Source organism: Pyxicephalus adspersus, chromosome 8 (assembly GCF_032062135.1).
Source record: "Pyxicephalus adspersus chromosome 8, UCB_Pads_2.0, whole genome shotgun sequence".
NCBI lineage: Eukaryota > Metazoa > Chordata > Amphibia > Anura > Pyxicephalidae > Pyxicephalus > Pyxicephalus adspersus.
In genome coordinates this window covers 9,422,211-9,442,223 of record NC_092865.1, presented here as the reverse complement: position 1 = coordinate 9,442,223, position 20,013 = coordinate 9,422,211, and the positions used below count along the sequence as shown (strand labels likewise).

The following is a 20,013-nucleotide window of genomic DNA, read 5'->3' as shown; positions in this document are numbered from 1 at the left end:
AAGTATGCATGCATGCACGCATGCGCAGTAGGATGATCCCTGATCGCACTACGTTTACAATCCGGGGGCCTTGCATGTGTTTAGGTGTCCTTTAATATGCCTGTATAAAACACTAATTTCCTCGGAAGAGCTGCAGCCTTTTTCTATAGAAAATCTGTTTCGGTGGCATTATCTGGCCTTTCAGAGCGGGCACCGGAAGCGGGCGTGTAATTTGCGTGCGTACGGTCAAATCAGGAGTTAGGGGCGGAGCCAGGGGTCCTTTCTCACAGAGTGGATGGTGGCCGCCAAGATGTCGTCCAAGAATTTTCGCGTCAGCGATGGAGATTGGATTTGCCCAGATAAGAAGTGAGAGAGGCTGCTGGGTCGGGGCATAGAGAGGCGATGGGGAAGAAAGAGCGGGGGCGGTGTGAGGAAACCTAGGGGGGAGGAGAGGCTGCGGCCTGTACAGTGTGAGGCCTTGAGTGACCGAGGAGGGGGATGGAAGGCTGGCTATGGGAGATGGACACTGACTGGGAAGGGGAGTCCTCTATTCATGGTGCAGGTCTACGACTCCCATACAAAAAAAATTGGCTGAATGCTATCATTGAGCAACTTAAAGCGAACCTGTCCTCTGGCAAGGCCTTAGCCTAAAGGTTAAACTATGAACTAAAATGCCATAAATTGCAGCTCACCAGGCCTTGTATATGGGGGCTGCAATACCCATCCTGCACAGTGGTTGGCATTTCCATGGATTATTTTTATTCAGTATTTACATAGCGCTGACATATTACGCAGCGCTGTACAAAGTACATAGTCATATCACTAGCTGTCCCTAAAAGGAGCTCACAATCTATTTTCCCTACTATAGTCATATGTCATTACCACAGTCTAAGGGAAATGTAGGGAAAAGCTAATTAACCTAACTGCATGTTTTTGGAATGTAGGAGAAAACCCCATGCAGACACGAGGAGAACCTGCAAACTCCATGCAGATAATGTTCTGGCCGAGAGCTAACCACTGAGCCACCGTGCTGCCCCTGGATGCTCATTGGCTGTATCTGTGCACCCCCTGCATGAATGATAACCTGGCCAGCTGCCTGCTACTCGTGGAGGGCATTTATCAGCTGCCCATGTGACTCCGCCATAGCTCTAGGAGTCTGACGCTTATGTAACCATAAGGCCTTCCTCTCCTTGGGTAACAATGCTCATTCCCCCGCTGTGTCTATGGGACAAGCCCACAGGATGAGCTACAAACATGACTTCTGTGTTCTCCTGGCCCCTTTTAGTTGGGCGCACCAACTAGCACTTTTCAGTAACCACTCGGCTGGGTACTGAAAAGCTGGAGCATTGGACAATTGTAGCTACTAAAATGGAAACATGGGTGATATTAAGGGGCTATTAGAAACTTGGAATGAAGTATAGGGGGTGGAAGAAAGCTGACATAAATATGCGGGGAGGGGGGTTACTGGATTCTTATGGCAACAGCAACTGGAACCAATACATTTCTTGTATGTTCTCCCCTCACTTTTGCCCCACCTACAGATTTTTCCCAGCCAGCTTTAAAAAAAATTCTGCCTTTGTTAAAGAGGAAGTAAACTCAAAACTGGCCAAAACAAAAAAAAATCCCACTTACCTTTAATACCGCAGAGCAGTCGATTGGTCCGGAGGTTTCTTCAATCGGGTCCCGCATCATCCCGGTATCCGTCTTCGGCCCGCCATGTTCTCCTCTTCCGGGTTCTTCTTCCTACAACACCCAGTCGGGTGATGTAGACTGGGAAAAAAACCTGCCGATCTGCACATGCTTGAGATCGGCAATTTTTTTCAATTTTGACTAAAGGGCTCTGTCTGCGCATGCATATGTGCTCGGGCATGCGCAAAAGGAGCACCCAGGAGCCTTCCGTGATGCGTGACGTAGGTATCCTGGGAGGCTCTTCCATTCAGGCGATCGAGAATTAAGGGGGCCATGCTACACCCTTTTTAAAAAAACAAAACAGGTGCTGCATTTAAAAAAACAAACAGAATCTTTATCTTACATAAAAGTGTAAAGTGTAATTTGTAACTTTTATGTAAAGTGAAAATTGAGTTTAGGTACGCTTTAATAATTATAGCATTATATTGATGGGACCTGCAGCTTACACAATAAAGATAAAGGTGTTTGTGTTTCTTTTCAGCTCACAGGAAATGACGAGGACACTGTGTATCTGGCAGGATTACCTGTTTGTTTTTCTACTCTAAACAAAATGTTTTCTAGTCTAAAAAATGCTGATGCAGCCACTACATCTAAGGGTCAATGAGATGTTATATTATATTACTTTTTTGTTCAACTTTTTTTTTGTAATGCACCAATATGCAGCGCTGTACAATCAATGACACAGGGTGGGAGGAGAGGGTATTGATCTATTAGATATAAAGAGAACCTGTACTTAGAGGAGCTTTCACCTCAAATAAATATCACTTTGCTTGGTAAAAAGCCGCGGCCATCATCCACCTTCTTTCTTATAGGTTCTGCTTACATCCCCCAATTGTGCACCCCACTCTGAGATTGCCCTGAAAATGTAAAAAAAAAAGTGGCTTAGCTCGCTGCGCATGCGTGAGATTGATCATATTTATTACATTCTAGGAAAGTCCCTTCTGCGCATGCTCAATCTCAGAGCAGCCCCCCTTCAGTCTTTACTACAACAGTGGTAAAGTCAGAAGCAGAGGGGGGTCCTCAATATAACGTTAAAAAAATGCATTTTTATATTATATAAGAAGGGCTAGCCATAATGTTGAAAGCCGCTAAAAGGCAAAGGTGATAGGTCCTCTTTAAAGGATGGGTTAAGGTAGTGGTCACCAACCTTTTTGAGCTCCTGGACCACTAAATGCACGGACTCCAGACCACACATGCGGAGGGAGCCGTGTGTCACTCAAAGGGGAAGGAATTCCCCCAGAATGATGTCAGAACCCGCCTACTCCCATTGCAGGTCTGAGCCTGTGATGGGAGAGTGGGCGGGTTGGGTCCAGAGACAACCTCTGGGAGACATGGTGCTTCTCCTGACCCTGCTGGGGGGTGCACCGGCCAGAGCCGCAGCCCACCTGTCAGAGGGCTGGGGTTTGGGGTCCCCTGGGTTCGGGAATATCCAAACCATAGAGCAAAATATGTATTGTATTGCAGTTTACCAATTCTTAGATGTAGCGGCTGCATTAGCTTTCATTTTTCAGGTTAAGATTGTTAGTAGATACAGAAAACATGTTGGTCCTGCTGAAAACCCACACTCCTTGTCTCTTCCTGTTAGATGAAGTTGGGTTATCATTCTCCAGAGCTGTTGTCTATAAACTACATAGCTGCTTGCCCCACTGTATTATCATTAATAAAAAAAATGTATATAGCGCCAACATATTACGCAGTGCTGTACGTTTAAATAGGGGTTGCAAATGACAGACAGATACAGACAATAATACAGGAGAAGAGGGCCCTGCCCAGGTGAGCTTACCATCTAAGTGACATGAATGTGTGTGTTGTAGTTTAGATTGGGACACAGGACATGGGCACAACCTTATCTCCTTCTATACATACAGTGTTGTCACCCTAGGACAGGTCTGTCACTGTGCATGTCATCATGGCTCTTTGCTTCATCCTGGGGGGGCCACTTCTTACATCACGGTGTGACCAGCTTGCTCTGGGTTACACATCCCACTCTTTCTGTCAGTCAGCCATCCTGAGATCTGTCCTGCAGCAAGGAGTTAGATCTGTGTGCCAACCTACTTGGGATGGAAGGCACTATAAGATCCACAATGTACAATTCTGTAAACCTCAGACTGACTTTGGACCCCATTTGGATAAGCCATGTAGTATACACAAAATGTACACAAGTAAAAAGAAAAAAAACATTTGTATAAGCCATGTAGTATACACAAAAATGTACAAAAGTAAAAAGAAAAAAAATAATTTTGACTTGTATCACCTGCTCAGCAACAACCAATCACTATAGCTGGAAATAAAGCAATAGATTAGACAATAGAAGGAATTTTATGCTGCATAAGTACCTGGCAGGGCTGATTAATAATCCTCAGACCTGATCCTGGTTTTGTTTTGGCAAATAATGACATGAAAAGAGCAAACAAATAGTCACCCCTATTTCCTCGGGTCTCTGCAGCTGATCTTTCCCAGTTACTGACTTACAATGCCATTTTCTGCACTGAGGCAGCCATATTGGTAGAGGCAGGGCCTTGTTTCTTTATGTCAGAAATTTCAGCAAGGAAACCTTGAGCAGCACAGTAATATCACCCCCAAACCTCACTCCAGATCTCTGAAACAGTGCCTTCAACTTTAAACAGACGTCTGAATTAATGTCAGGGTTGTCCCTGGAAATGATCTTTTGTGACAGATGAATTAACGATCACTGTACACACAGCACCGTTCTGTTCTATGGGAAGGGGAGAGGATGAGTGAGAAGCACCACAATTTGCTCTCCTTTAAAGAAATGCACGTTGCTCATTCCTAATGGGCTATTCATTACTTTGCCATGGCAGGCTGATGAACAATGGTACAGTGTTTTTGCCAGCATTGTCTGATGCATGTTTATAAAGATTTTATCTGGACTGGGCCATCTTGTTAGAGGTGCAGGGCATTGCTTCCTCATGTCAGTTGCCCCCCTTCCCTAATGAGTGGTGATTTGATTGAAAATAAATTCACTGCAGGATCTCATTTACAGCTTTTCTCCAGCAACCTTAAAGACCAGACACTATTCTTGTTTTTCTTGAATGCTTTGAGTCGATCAGTTTTCCAACAGAACGTCAGAACCCTTGATCTGCGTGCTTGTTTCCAGACTATTACGCAATAAGTATTATTTCCTCCCCATCAGACTGAAACATTTATTCTGCTTTATTATGCAATTGCTTCTTGATGTGAACAAAATAAGGAACTTTGAGTAGGTGTGTCATAGAGGGTTGGTAACTTTACATCAGGGAGATGAGGAAACAGAAGAATTGTACTTAGATTGAACATTCATCCTTTAAAGCTGTCACGGCCAGTCAACCAGCATTTTTATTGGGAGAGTTCAGCATCTGTAGCCCCCAGGTTTATGCTACAGGCAGAAATCATTCGAAGTTTTGGTAACTGGCAGCTGTGACATCACTGTGGGTGTGATGGTTACTCTCAGAAACTGCTGTTGTGACCTGTTACGGCATCAATAATAGAAAGAAGCAAACATTACGATGTGATTAATATTCTCATGAGGCAAGCAAAAATTTGGGTGTATTCATCAATATGACTAGATAAGTTTCAATGAGATACAATCCATATGCTGCAGAAATGTTCCATTCTGTGCATTCTAAATTTGTGAGCAAAGTGATGGAAAAAAAAAATGCATGACATCGTCAGTAAATACATCAGATTTACAGTAATTTCCTATCAGTTTTAAGAGATTGTCATTGTAATGATTAACTTGTGTGTGAAGGTCGTTCATTGTAGACATTTATCACATATTTATTATAGATTGTCTATTATGTACAGAGAAAATCTAGCATTGGCTTTGTTTCAAGAAAGCCCACATGGGGGGTTATCAAGTGCAAATTACGTATAGCTTGGTTCCACCAGGAGAGCATTCATTTACCTGGCTGTTTCTTTTTTTAGATGTGGCAATGTAAACTTTGCCAGAAGGACAAGCTGTAACCGATGCGGACGAGGTGAGACTTTGATATGCTTGTTTGCCTAAAATTCATGATATTTCCCAGTTTCCCGAATGTTGACGATTTTCATTCTCTACTCAGAAAAAACAACTGATGCAAAAATGATGAAAGCCGGAGGAACAGAGATTGGAAAAACTCTGGCGGAGAAGAGTCGCGGGTTATTCAGCGCTAATGATTGGCAATGCAAAACGTAAGATGTTTATTGTCTTGGTAAATGGTCTCCGAGGGGCACAACAGAGCTGTGATAGAAGCTTTCCTCTTGGAAGATGCAAACTTAGAAAAAAGTTTCCTCTGTGCGCCCAACAACAAAGTACATTAGTATTGTTTGCTTATGGTACGCATACATAACTTCTTTGCAAGCAGTGTGCGCATTTTATTGTTGCGCTCTGCAGGAGTTTTCTTTTTTGCACTAAAGAACACTTCCAACTTTTGCAGGCCGACATTATTATTATTATGATGCTGGAAAAATGTGAGCAGGTCCTGCTAAAAAGGAATACTTCGCCATGTGCACTGTAGCCATTTATCCAACAGCCTATGAGGGGTTGTCTTATTGAGACTTTTACCTGTTAGACCAACATTGATGGATCTTTGATTTGAATCCTTTTAATTACTTTCTTTGCTAATGACTAATTGGCTTCTTCATTTTGCCAGAATGTGATGGGAAATATAAAGGATATGCCTATATGTTAAATAGGACAAAACAATCTGCAAAGTTGAGCAGGGTGTATGTAGGACAATTCATATCAGTCTCTGCTGCAGAAGAACTTTTACCACAGCCCTTTAGAAGCACACTGGAAGCAATGTACCACACAAGTTTCTCTGTAAAAATAAAGTTGCAAGTTATTAAAGTCTCTTTCTTTTTCAGTTGTGGGAATGTAAATTGGGCAAGAAGATCCGAGTGTAACATGTGTAATACACCTAAGTACGCCAAACTGGAGGAAAGAACAGGTACAACTTCACTGTAACTAAATGTCATAAACTCTCTTTGTCATTGTGGTACAGTTTGTGTTCCATAGAGCGTAACTTTTATTAGTATAGTATCCTAGTTAGTGTGCCGTTCTCTGGGATGCTAAAAGTTAACTTGCCGTTGTTTTTTTGTGGTCCAAGCTGTGCTTCACTATGGATAATTCTCTGTGTTAGCAAAGTGCCGCAATCTCTTCAAGATCTGTGTAATATGTTGGCGCTATATAAATCCTGTTTAGTAATAATAATAAGATCAACTGAAGCTTCAAATTCATGCTTTTTGTTCTAGAATAGATTCTATAGAATAGGGAAACAATCCAGAGCCTCCCACACAGAATGGAATTATTGTACAATATATGGGCATTACATTTCTTGAAGAGTAAAAAAATAAATTCTCTTTGTCAAGTGACCTCGTCAATGCGGAGCTACTTTTACTCATAACAGGACTAATAGGTTTACCTTTCCAGTAGCCTGTGCAAAAAAAAAAAAAAAAATACACTAAATCTCCATACTTCAGCTGCTGCAAGTATTTTATTGTCAGAAAAGTCAAATGTATTCTATGACTGCTATGGGTCCCCCTGTCAGATATGTTCTGTAGAGACATGTTGTTAAATTCTTGCAGCAGCAGAGGAGCAGAGATGCGGTGGCTTTACAATACAAACATTTTTAATTTTCATAAACATAAGGATACTTCTTTTACAGGTAGTGTTAGGAGTAAAGTAAAGAATTGCATATTACTTCTGTCACAATGACATGAGAAATGAATGCAGATTTGTTTAAAGTGAGGGCAGGGCCAGAGCTGTCCCGTGGACAGCAAGTAATTACTAACCTGTACTGCAGTTTTTTGATCCCCCTTTCAGGTGATGATAGATGGTACTGAGCTTTATGTGGAAGGTTAACTTTTAGACATGACAGGGCAGATAAGAAAATATTGGATACAAAATGATACAAATTTCAGGCTCTCTAGCTGTGTACACAAAGCTAGCACAATCCTTCATCAATCTGAAAGAGCAGTCACAGAGCTGCAATAACTTCTGTGATGGGGTTTGACTTGGCTGGCAGAAGAACCAGTAAAGTTTACGGGTAGTGAAAAGACACTGAGGAGAACACTGGTATATCTAGAGTGGTGTGGATTACAGAATACCTTCCACATTCTGGAGATTAGAGAAATAGTTTTATAAGCCCAACTCGCTGCCTGCTCTAGGGTGACAACTCTATTCTATAGATACAATACAGTGAGTTAGTGTTGTCACTGCAAGACAGGAAGCATGTTATTGGCAGAATCACTGCAGTCTATTATGAATGCTGCAGCCAGACTCATCCATCCTTCCCACCGCTCATCTTCTGCTGTCTCTCTTTGTAGTTATCTTCATTGGCTTCCATTTCACCTTAGAATCAAATTCAAGTTCCTGTGCTTTGCCTTCAAATCCCTCCACAGTTCTTATCCCACTTACCTTTCTGACCTGATAGAAAAATACCCGGCTAGCTGCTCTCTTCACTCCTCTGATGACCTACTAATGACTTCCTCACTCATAACCTCATCACACTCATGGCTCCAAGACTTTTCTAGAGCTGCCCTGACTCTGGAATGGTCTTTCTCATCCTTTTCAGGTTGCTTCTACTTTCTTCTCATTTAACCCCCTGAGCGGTAATACCGCGTGTGGCTCGGTTTAAAAAAATGCTGAAAGCAGTAACCTGGAGCTACACTCGGGGTAGCTAAAAACATACACACTTACCTGGTCCCATCGGCATCCTCCGGTGTCCTGCCCATCGGATCCCATCCTCTGGCTGCATCCTCTTTTTCCAATCTTCTCCCAGCGAGTGCACTGACGTTCCCCCGGAGTTCCCAGTGATGTCAGGTGCATGCGAGGGAGCGCGGCTGGAAATTAAAATTATTTTATATTGGATTCAATACAAAATAACTGTATTGAATCGTATGCAAAGTAATCATTATTTTATTTATATATATATATATAGATACTACTGTACAATTATATTACAGGTTTCAGTATTTTTATGCACCCGTGTCTTAAGAGAATTTTGTGTTTTTTTTTTTATTTAAAGTTTATTAATAAATATTGGACATATTTCGTTGAGTTATGTCTAATAATTATAGGCCTACAATGTAAAATAAATTTTCATGCAAAACAATGCACTGCTTTTGGCATAAAAATACTGACATAATTAGACCGCCAGTGAAGTTTAAGAGCACTAAAAACCCATCTTTTCAAACTTAACCTACCCATCTTCTGTCTTTTAACCCCCCACTACGTTTTTTTAATAATAATAATCCGCAAGCAATCAGCAGTTAGCAATAAAGAAAAAAATGTAACTACCATATATAAATGTGGTACACATCAAAATATACATTTTTGATCTTGTGTTTGGGTTCAATGTAAGGTTTCATCCATTTGTTAACCATTTCTAATGCAAATGTGAATTCTCCATAAATTTAATTCTTACACAAATTGCTATACAGGATATGGAGGCGGCTTTAATGAACGAGAGAATGTAGAATACATTGAAAGAGAAGAATCTGATGGAGAGTACGATGAGGTAAACTTTCTTGACATGCTTTTTTGTATAGTTTTGCTTGCCTTGTGTTTGGCTTCCACTGGTAGTTTTTAGCTACTCTGGGTATCATTTTATGAAACATCAGAAAACTAATTAAAATAATTGTTCTCATAGAAAACATTTTAATAGGCAAGAGTCTTAGAAAATGCAGCAATTTGAGTATGAATGCATTACATTTCCAAATGTTTATGAACCCCTATGTGAGCGTGTTGGATATTGCCTTACAAACCTCATGGATTAATATAAAGCTTCCCCATTCCCTCTCTGTCTGTATAACACCCTTTACACAAGATTTGGAAGGGTATCCGGTTGTTTGTGCCCATTCAAGCAAAAGTAGGTTTTTGAGGTGATGATGAATGAAGACAAAGTGCTTTTGTGGTGTGCAGTGTTGGTAAAAATGCTGTAAGTGTATTTGTGTGCACATACATCAGCTTGTGGCACAATGCATGGTAATGAACTGCACAGGAACAGAAAAGTGCAAATGGGTCCTAATCATATTATGTGGTGGGATTTTTTTTTTTTTGTTTGTTTTGTGTTATTAGGACAAATTGGATGTACAATAGGCCATACAACATAAAGCCTATGTTAATGCCTTGTTACTCATATTTTTAAAATTATGTTCCTTCAAAAACAATCTTTTCCGAAATTTCTTTAAAATATTCTCTTGTATTCTCTGGTTTTAGTTTGGGAGAAAAAAGAAAAAATATCGGGGCAAGCCATCAAGTGCTCCTAATACCATTCTTAAGGGCGAGGAGAAGGAGTCTGGAGGTGAAGAGGAGGAGGATGAAGAGGAAGATGCTGATCTCTCCAAATATAAACTGGATGATGTAAGTTGCCTTTGCAAACAACTTTGTCATGGTAAACTGTTGCTAAACAGAAAACTGTTAAGAAAGGGCGGTGTCATGAGATTAGGTGATAATAGGAATCAATTTGTAACCCTTATTGGAAGCCTTCTCCAACATGTTAGTTTTGCAGCTTCACAGATGGGTTGCAATAAACTAATACGCAACTCAGGCTGTACAGACTGTCCTCACATGCAGCCTTCTCATACCTCAGTCTTGATTTCATGATGGGGTCACATTTAATTGAAATGCCAGTAATCACTGTTTAGTATCACACAGTCACATAACGTGTACAACTTTCTGACATCCATTGTTTACATCCAGATAATACACATAACCACTGGGCAGTTTTCTACGATCATTTCTCTGATTTTAAAAGTCCCCAACTTTTTTAGGACAAGTTTCATCACAAGCATGGGGTTAATGTGCAATATAGTGTGTTATGCGGTGTTAACGCACCTTGTCAGTTCGTTTGTGTTGCTGCACAGTGTGAAAGCAGCAAGTTAGAACAAACAAATGTTTAAACAGCAGATGTGTGAATGGCCCTGAAGGCATTTTTAATATTTTGCTAACCAAACACATAAATTAAAATTAAAAACTGTGACGCTTTGAAGCCTGGTGATCTGTGTAACCAATACTACCGGTAATTTTATTAGCTCACACTTTACCAGTGTGACTATAACTTTTCATTGTTGGTGCTGTATTAGCATAAAAACAACTTGCATCTTTCTAGGATGAAGAAGAAGATGGTGATGGTGATGGGGATGAGGATGAAGACGATGATGGGGACCTTTCCAAATATAACCTCGCCAGTGATGAGGAAGACAATAGTAAAAATAAGAAATCCACCCGAAGCAGATCCAAATCTGGATCGTCCCATTCCTCCTCCCACTCAAGCTCAAGGTCTAGGTCCAGGTAAACGGGTACAGGTCAAGGGTAAAGCCGGGCAAAATGTCAGTATCTAAACTTTCTTACTTTTTATGTAATATTCTAGAGACTTTAACTGCCGAGCAATGTGCATTTAGAGTTTGCTTATTTTTCTTCACTCTTTTTTCTTTCTTTTAGCAATATAAATATTTGTATTTTTCATTAGCTATTACGATTACAATATTTTTAATTTGAAATCTGTATAGTTGGATTTTTTATCAGTTTGCAACTGTAGGGGGTCATCACTAGCTTTTCTTCTTATCCTGAAAGGGGGCCATATCATATACTAGGCTCCAGATATCTGAACTAAAGCTGCGTACACACGGCAAATTTTTCTCGCCCGATAATCGGTATCGGCCAATTATCGGGCGAAAATCTGCCGTGTGTACAGGTTTTTTTTTTTTTTTTTGTTTTGTTAACAATGCTCAATGCTACTATTCTTTAAGGCGGAGCAGGAACCTTTCAAAGTGCTATAAACAAATAGGATTCCTCTATACTGCAAAATGAAATTTAATTTGTTGTCATGCTACATCTGCGCTGTCTTGCGGAATAAGTATGCCTCCTATTGACTGTCATTCTCTTTGAGATATCTTTTACTTGGCATGCATGTAACAGATATTTTACTGTAAAGTATCGCTGTTTTGAAGAGGGTTTGTGTTAATATAAAAATTGGTGCGGCGTGTTTCCCTGTACTGTTGGTTGTAGGGACATATATGTATGAGTTATTGATCACCAGAGCTGGACAAAACTGCACCATGTTGTTTCAGGTCTCGCTCAAGGACTTCTTCCAGTTCCAGATCAGGATCACGCTCCAGTTCAAGAAACCGCTCTCCATCTCGTGGTTCCAAATCAAGGTGAATGAGGGATGCCACGCATTCTGTCACAGTGACAGAAAAGTGGTTCAACTCCGTGAGATGCAGAACTTTTTTTTTACTTTTCTCATACCTGTTTTGTGCTGCTGAACTGTTATATTGAAGTAGTTTTCTTCATCAATACTCTGGTACATACAGTGTATTTCATATGTCAGTTTTTTCCCACCATCACAGCTTTTGTCATGTTAAATTTTCACTTGTAATTGTTCAAAATTCAAGATGGAGTCTTTGCAGGCCATTAGTATTACATCTGCTGTAGTGTCCTTTACACCAGTGGTACCTGTATATACTGTGGTATTACTGCAGCTAAACAAAGCATTGCTTGTAGCAGTAAGGATGCCTTACACAGATTTATGATTTTCACTCTGCTCTCTGCCTTTTGAGATCATTTAGAAGCTGGGTGCTTGCCCCTGTTTATCTTTATACAGGGTCCTGCAGGAAAAGACAGATGACAGCATGCATCAACATCTGTCATTTTCTGTTCTCTGCAGGAACCTCATTTCAGCGGTTTAAACCCAGCAGAGTAGTAGAGAGTAGAGAGCATGAAGGTCACAGATCCTGTCCGTGTAAAGACAGCCCTGGGCCAGTGAGAAATGCCTCGTCATCATCGCATGCAGCTAGACTGAGCAAAAGTCTGCCAGTAAGGGAGTCTTAGTTATATAGCCAAAAGCATGTAAACCACCTCAAAATTGGATTTGGGTGTTTCCGTTGACGGGTACCATTAAAAATGCAGCATATATATTGTACAAAGCACAGAACTCCCAATCATACTGAGCACATTTTGGATGGAATTGAAACACACAATAGTACACAACCTCACAAATATTGTTTGCCTGAACTGACACAAATTATAACACACACATTCGAATATTGTAAAATCACTAGAACAGTGGAGGTGGTTTAGACATAAAATTGAGGCTTATCTAACAAAATCATATAGATGTGACCGTTTTGTCCCTGCAACCTTTAGACAGAATAGTGTATGTAAACTTCCAACCACACTGCAGATGGCACCAGGGATGTATACCCTGTCTGAGGAGGTCATATGGTGGAAAGGAAGCATTTGTTTACTCACCATGGACAAGGATAACTCACCAGTCATACTATTTACTGCATTAAGTGCAGAATGTATCTGTATACTATAATGGAAAAATGAGAAGATCCTCCTTTAGGAAATGGGGTACCGTTGAATTATGACCGCAGACGTGAGGGGCCCAGACCTCTCTTCGATGATAACTGAATAACCTTAGGAACAAATTTCCAGACCTTGTAGCTTTGAACACTTTTACTCTGTATTGTTGATTTGACATTTATTCTCCAAATTAGTGGAATTTGTTTTGTGAAACATGTTCTAACAGCTTTTGTTTTCTATCACCGTATTAAATTATCTTCATTTTCAATAAAGATCCAGCTCCAGGTCGCAACAGGGCTCTACTTCCCCGAGAAAAAGATCTTATGCAAGTTCGGGATCCTCATCATCTTCAGAGAGGGGCAAGAAAAGGAGTCGCTCTAGATCATCTTCCAGTGAGCGCAAAAAAAGGAGATCAAGATCACGGTCAACCGAAAGGTTTGGGTTACTGTAGAATTAGAAGGGGAATTGATATGAAATCTGGGAAATTGCAAACATTTATTTCTGTTATATCTCTAGCATGCATTTTGTGTATTAAACATATAAATATTTTACTACTAACTTTTTATAACTCATTTAGGAATAAGCTTTTTTCCTTAACACTGACAGCTTAGCAAAAAAATAAAAACTCGGTGCAACTTTTTTGTTTAGCAGCATCCTGAGGAAGATTGGTTTAGCACAGTTACAAATGTGCTTTCAGTGCTAACACAAAGGTCCTGTATTTGATGTATTTAATGCCCCCTTGGTAGTGCTGTTGACCAGGCCAATGGTCGGCACAGAGCAATGCCAAACCTTACATACACACTGCAAAGTAGTTATTTTGCTACAGCGGCTGTGTATTAACCAGTCAGTCTAATACATACTCTTGCATGTGATGCTTCCAGTACTCTTTTTAGATGCCTCTCTGTATGAGCCCTTACACTGCTACAGAACAATTCTGGATAATTCTGTAAAAAACATGGTGTTTATACATGAGGCACACACATAAGGCATCATTAAGGGATTTTCAGCACGGGAATACTAATTTGAGCTACATTATATATTATTATTATACTAACACTGTAACATTAAAGAACTACTACTGCTTTTGGTGGCGATTAAAAAGGCATTTCTGGTCATTTCAGCAGCCCCCTAGCAACAGGACAATCCCTCTGAGGAGGATGAATGAAGCACTAGTCATTTTTCATATCTTTCTTTTCTAGTTCTCTAGGACTAGTTCTTGGGGGTCCTCAAAGTCAATGCCAGGTCAAAAAAACAATTCAGTGCATCCCTGCAATACATTTCACTTTCCCAATGTTTTGTATATTTGAAAATGCTGCAAGTATCTTTCAATCTGCCAAAACTCTGCTTAGCTCCCAACTTCCTTCTCTGAGTTGATACCACTTCTTTTTCTTCTGCTTGACCAAAATTCAAAACAGTGTTGTCAACCCCCTCTCAGTTCTTTCTTTTTGAAACACAAAACATCTGCCCTTCTGCATGTCAAATTATTATGGGAGGATACTTGGTAGTACAACAAGAAATAACTTCCAACTAATAAAAAACAAGGCTGTTAATCCTGTTTGGAGTTTCAGGGCAGTAAAGGCAGTGGAAGTTAGGTGGTTTCTGGATTCTTCTGTACTTGCACCAAGGGGAAATGTCGTGTATTGCAGAATTGTATTGCATGTGTTTTTTTTGTTTTTTATTTTGTAATATGCTTTAAATAAACACATGACAGGAGAGGGTAAAAAAATATCTTCTATTATGTAAATAGTTTAGTTGGTGACTGATAACACCAGCTTGTAGTTATTGGATAGTACAAGCAATGTTACTGATATAAACAAAGTGAATTGGCTTAAAATGTAAAAATTGGGAAATGCGCATTACCAACATCATCCAGACTTGTTTTTTTAGCTTGTACGAGACACTCTTCTTCTAGCCAGTTTCCAAGCTCCCCCCCATTCACGAGCCTACAAATATAAATGGTATTGTCTGAATGCATCTTATAAAAATATAGGTATATTGTAACATGACAGTGTTGCTTGTTTTGTAACCATGTGAAGCTTGTCTAAATATTAACTAGATGCCTACCTTTCAATTTTTCTCTTCCAGGCGCAGACACTCACCATCTGGCTCGTCTCATTCTGGCTCACGATCGTCCAGTTACAAAAAGAAATAGATATTTAGGAGTAACATCCAATCTAATGCATGAGGAGGATAAAAATGTTGCAGAAAAAAAAGGAGTTAAAAAAAAAAAAAGTCCCTGAACATGTTTATATGATCCTGTAGCAGCAGAAGTTTTTTTTGACCTGTGCTTCCTCTAAACCTCAGATATACTCAGTACAGACTAAGCATTTTAAGCCATAAGCGTAATATTGTTCCCCCCACTGTATCAGACAGAGTAGAACACAATACACTGCAATAAAATGGGGTAGACCGTTTCCTAAACGTGACGTCTTTTATAGGATTTTTTTATTTTGTAGTTTTTAGGTTTTGTTTACATCCTTATCTACCCCCTATGGCTTGCAATGAAATGTGAATTTTGGTTTTCCTTTTTTTTTCGTTTTTGTGATCCCTTATGGCTTAAAATGCAAAACTGCTATTTCACTGGGAGTAAAACCAGGCCTGGTTTGATCCTCAAGACGAAAACAAAAAGATTAAAAAAATGGAATAATGTATTTTGGTGGAATTTCAAGGTAAGTATTAGTTTTTTGTATGGAACAGTGTCAGCATATCACAGCATAAAACCTAAGCTTGCCAGTTTTAGTGTTCAGTCATTTCTGCAGTCTCTGATGCAATCATTTCTCTTTTCACAGACAAACTGTCTTAAAAAAAATAATAGAGGAAAGGAAATATAACTATTTGGTGTCAATAAGTTGGCTTTTGGCCTGTAGTTTCCAATGTGCTGTAAAAATGTCAGCTGAGACCTAATTGGTTGGCAACACTCCCTATAATTCCAGCTCTTGAGTTTTCAGTGCAGGTCAGACTATAAAACCATGCAAAGTTTGGGAACCATTGAGATTATAGTGTGTTGCAAATCAAATCTAAAACTGCTCCAGCCAAAAACACCAACCTTTCAATTAAATATCCCTTTGTCAATGGGTTTAGTTATATGGAAAATGTCCCAGTGTTGAGTTTGGTAACTAAACAAAAATCTGGGCTTGAAATGGGAGGTATAGAACAAGTGATGAAAAAAACAAACCACATGTCAAAGACCTTTTATACATTTCTGTCCTGCCACCAATACTCCCATCTTTGCTCTGTGTAAGAGATATGGCCACATAAAGAATTCACATTCAATACATTTCAGATGCCAGCGTTCCCTGCTGCATGCAGTGGTTTTACCTGCAGACTATTATACTACTATGGTGAGAAGTATAGAATGGCAAATAAACCATAGCATGTGGCAGTAAACTGGGTTTTACCCATGGAGTGCATGATTAGCACACCATGTACTAGTACATGGTGTGCTACACTTGCACTTCATGGGTTAAACACATGTTTATGTCTAGGGGAAACATAAAGTATTTTATTTGCCTTATCTCACTCCCCCGAAGGAAGGCGTGTTCTTCTTCAATACTCTGGTGTGTGAATGGGTTCCCTCACAATTGGCTGTGCATTGTAGGGGATGACGTCATTCCCTGTGGTTTGTGGAAGTGGCTGCAGACGATCAAAAGTCAAGGAGAAGTGAGTGAATAGGGCAAGTAAAACCTATCAGGGGTAGGCCCCACAACCTTCACTATTACAGAGCAACTGCCTCTTCATACCCAGGCACTGGGACAAGTGAATAGAATAGTTCTTCTCTGCAGGTGTTCTTCCAACAGTCACCTTAAGCAAGAGCAGTCTCGTTAATTGCTAAGTTTTTTAGTGATGTTCACCAATATTTGAAAGAGCGAGCAGAAATCAAGGCGTTGACAGTCTGCAGGATTGCTTGATGTGATCAGTGTTGTCACAATCCTTATGCATCTATACAGCAGTAGTGGATAGATCATTAAATTAGGTAGACTGCTTTGCAAATAGTTTAGCAGGTAAAACTGATAATGTGTAACTTAGCTGTTTGGCTGGAGTTGTGCTATAATTAAGCCCGTTCATGTAAGAAGGCTCTTATCTTTCCTTCAGTTTTTGTAAACAGGCCACAAATCAACCCTCGATCTGAGCGGGTCAGTCCAACTTGTCGTTATCACTTACTGACAGCTGTATCAACTTCTGTGTCCTATCTTCTCTTGAATGTAGACTGTCACTCAGAGTAATCGTATTTGTGCCTCTCTTTCTAAAAGTTACTCTTGAACTATGTGCAAAGCCTCTTATCAGACGTTATTAAAGGTAATAACTAGTTTATTCATCTTTTGTATATCCCTCATTAGTCTTTTTTTTTTTTTGTTTGTTTTTTTGTGTTTTGGAGGTTACACAAAACGAATTCTTCAGTTCTACTTTTGTCAAATTTAGTCAACCTGTAGTTCATTTTAGGTTGAATTTTTTTTTTCTGTAGAAAAGTGTAAATAAAAGATCACACTGACTCGTGCACCAAGTGTTTCTTTCATTTGATTTCTGATGTTGATAATATAAAGTACAAAGTACTTCTTTGTGGATAACATAATCATTATGTTAAAATTTACAAACAAAAATGGCAAAGAAGGCCTTTGGGGTCTATAGAGCCACAAGAGTGTCTGGGTAGGCAGAATGGAGTCTTTATTGCTTCTGCTAATATTCTGGATGTATGTATAGACACCAGGCCTCCAACTAGAGAATGTGTAGCCCAAACTTTTTTAGTTTTTGCTAAAGGCTTAGATTTCTATTTGGTATATTAGCAGCCTCCAGGTGTTTGACCAGAACATTTAGGCACCTGGATAAAGAACTCTACCCACACCCTATAGAAAATATCATCCAGCCACATAAGAGTGATTGTTCCCAATGGCCTCCACACTAATGTACTGTGGGGGTAAAGTATTTATAAAAGGGGGTTCTCTGAAGACCTGAAAGGTATTTCCAATCGTTCCACCATGTAATGGTTGAGACACTGCTCTATGAGGTTCCATTGCTCACTCCCATGGATTTGGTCTGGGGATCCATATCACAGTATGAAATGATGCCGAGGACTTCTCACTCTTTTTGGGAACTAGGTAATGTCGGCATCTCCTGTTAGCCAGAAAAGGCTTTCAGCAAACAATCATTAGAGTTTACCATTTATAATTTGTGCCATTGTAAATAAAAAAAAAAAAGCTGTTATGCCGGAAGCATTAAAATTTATCTTTTTTTTTTCTTGGCAAGCACTCCCTATTACAAGCTATATTCTAAGAAAAGGGTGGAGGCAAATGCAGCAGTCTTGGTTATGTAAATAGCAACTTTGTGTGTTCCTTGTGGCAACAATTGGTGCCTGTCATAAGTTCCTAGTAAGCATAACTTTCCATATTCCCCACCTATTGCAAATATTTTTATTTACCCTCTAGCTTTGTTTCTGTAGAGAAAACACTCCTATTACTCCATATGACCTTATCACCTGACATGTAAAATTCCTGCATGGGCAACTGCCATTGGCTAAGCTCCTATTGATGTTGGCACACTACACAAACATCTTCTAAGACCCCTTTTCCTACACACATTGGCTCTAGAAGATACACTTTCATCCGTAAACCTGGGTTGTCTAGCAAACCTGGAATGATTTCTTAAGTTATTTGCTTCTTGTTAGCAAATGTTTTCAATCCTCACTCATAACATTGTCACACGCACGGCTCCAAGACTTTTCTAGAGCTGCTCTAACTCTCTGGAATGGTCTTTATCCTATTCGGCTTGCTCCTACTTTCTGCCTACCTAAAAAAAGCACTCAAAACCCATCTTTACAAACTTACCTATCTTCTGTCTTAAACTCTCACTACTTACCCACCACTCCATATCTCCCCCCTCTTGTGGGATACTTTCCCCACCTAGATTATAAGCTCTTCTGGGCACGGTCCTTTCCTCCTCCTCCTCCTATGTCACTGTCATTTGCAACCCCCATTTAATGTACAGCGCTGTGTAATATGTTGGAACTATATAAATCCTGTTTAATAAATATAATCCTGGACCAGATCCATTTCAGGTTTTGCTGGATCACCCAGGTGCACTGATAAGTGTGTCTTTTCCAGCCTTATCTTTATTAAACCAGGCCCAATGTGTGGGGACAATATTGGTTGTTAAGTCAGCAGCATTCTTGTGCTAGGACAGAAATCTGTGTAAGATGGGCAAATTTCTGTAAGATTTGGTTCCACCAAGACCAATTTCTTTAGTTAAAGCAGAACTAAACCCGCAATTACCTAATCCAGGGCAGGGTGATGCGATCTTTCTCCTTTGCTTCCTGAGGACCATGTTCTGCCAACTTGAATTATTGACATAAGAAAAAAAAATATATTCCCAGAATGTGCAAGAGATATGGGGATTGTGCAGCTCTAAAAAACTTTCTAAAAAACAGCTGGAAGATGATCAGGCAAAAAGGAAAAGTTATTTCAGGGACATTGCCTATCCTTTCTGTAGTAACCACCAGCCGTAATCACCCATTTAAAAGTAGGACTTAAGCTCCACTTTAACACTTCTTGCAAAACTTGTATTCGTAATAATAATAATATGGTAATCTTAATAAAAAAAAAAAAACATTTTGGTAAATTTATGCAGTAGGTATACTGTACCAGGGTAATCATCTTCAGGCCCTGGGATGTGAGCACCTAGTTAACCGGTATGCCCTGCCAGAAGCTTCCCAAACTGATCTCCCAATCTGTGATCTTGGTTACATTCTGGACAGAACAAAACATTATTAGTAATAAATAGGATTTATAAAGCGCCAACATATTATGCAGCGCTGTACATTAAATAGGGGTTGCAAATGACAGACCGATACAGACAGTGACACAGGAGGAGAAGAAGACCTGCCCCGAAGAGTTTACAATCTAGGAGATTGAATCTTCTATTATGTGCTGTTAACCAAATAAAGAGTAAATAATGTATCTATCATATATATGTATGTATAGCTAAACAGAGGCCACCTGACATTGTCTCTATATATATATATATATATATATATATATGTATATATATTTTTATATATATATATA

General features: G+C 39.7%; 1 protein-coding gene and 1 long non-coding RNA gene across 5 annotated transcripts in view; one reads left to right on the top strand and one right to left on the bottom strand.

The window, feature by feature from the left end:
• The first annotated feature begins 224 nt into the window (after positions 1-224).
• Positions 225-17,455, top strand: ZRANB2 (zinc finger RANBP2-type containing 2). Its single transcript, XM_072419471.1, has 10 exons — positions 225-345; positions 5,593-5,645; positions 5,730-5,838; positions 6,514-6,596; positions 9,091-9,167; positions 9,869-10,012; positions 10,761-10,942; positions 11,722-11,808; positions 13,232-13,393; positions 15,044-17,455. The coding sequence occupies exons 1-10, from the start codon at positions 275-277 to the stop codon at positions 15,108-15,110; spliced, it is 1,035 nt and encodes a 344-aa protein (XP_072275572.1). The 5' UTR covers positions 225-274; the 3' UTR covers positions 15,111-17,455.
• LOC140336408 (uncharacterized) overlaps positions 13,094-20,013 on the bottom strand; it is a 7,297-nt gene continuing 377 nt past the window's right edge. The window contains exons 2-4 of one of the 4 annotated variants that reach the window (XR_011921890.1): positions 15,023-15,075; positions 14,819-14,901; positions 13,094-13,403 (exon numbers count right to left, since the gene is read on the bottom strand). This is a non-coding gene — a long non-coding RNA (uncharacterized lncRNA). Of the gene's footprint in view, positions 13,404-14,818; positions 14,902-15,022; positions 15,163-20,013 lie in introns of those variants that run through there. The other 3 variants (XR_011921888.1, XR_011921887.1, XR_011921889.1) reach the window with 3 other exon arrangements.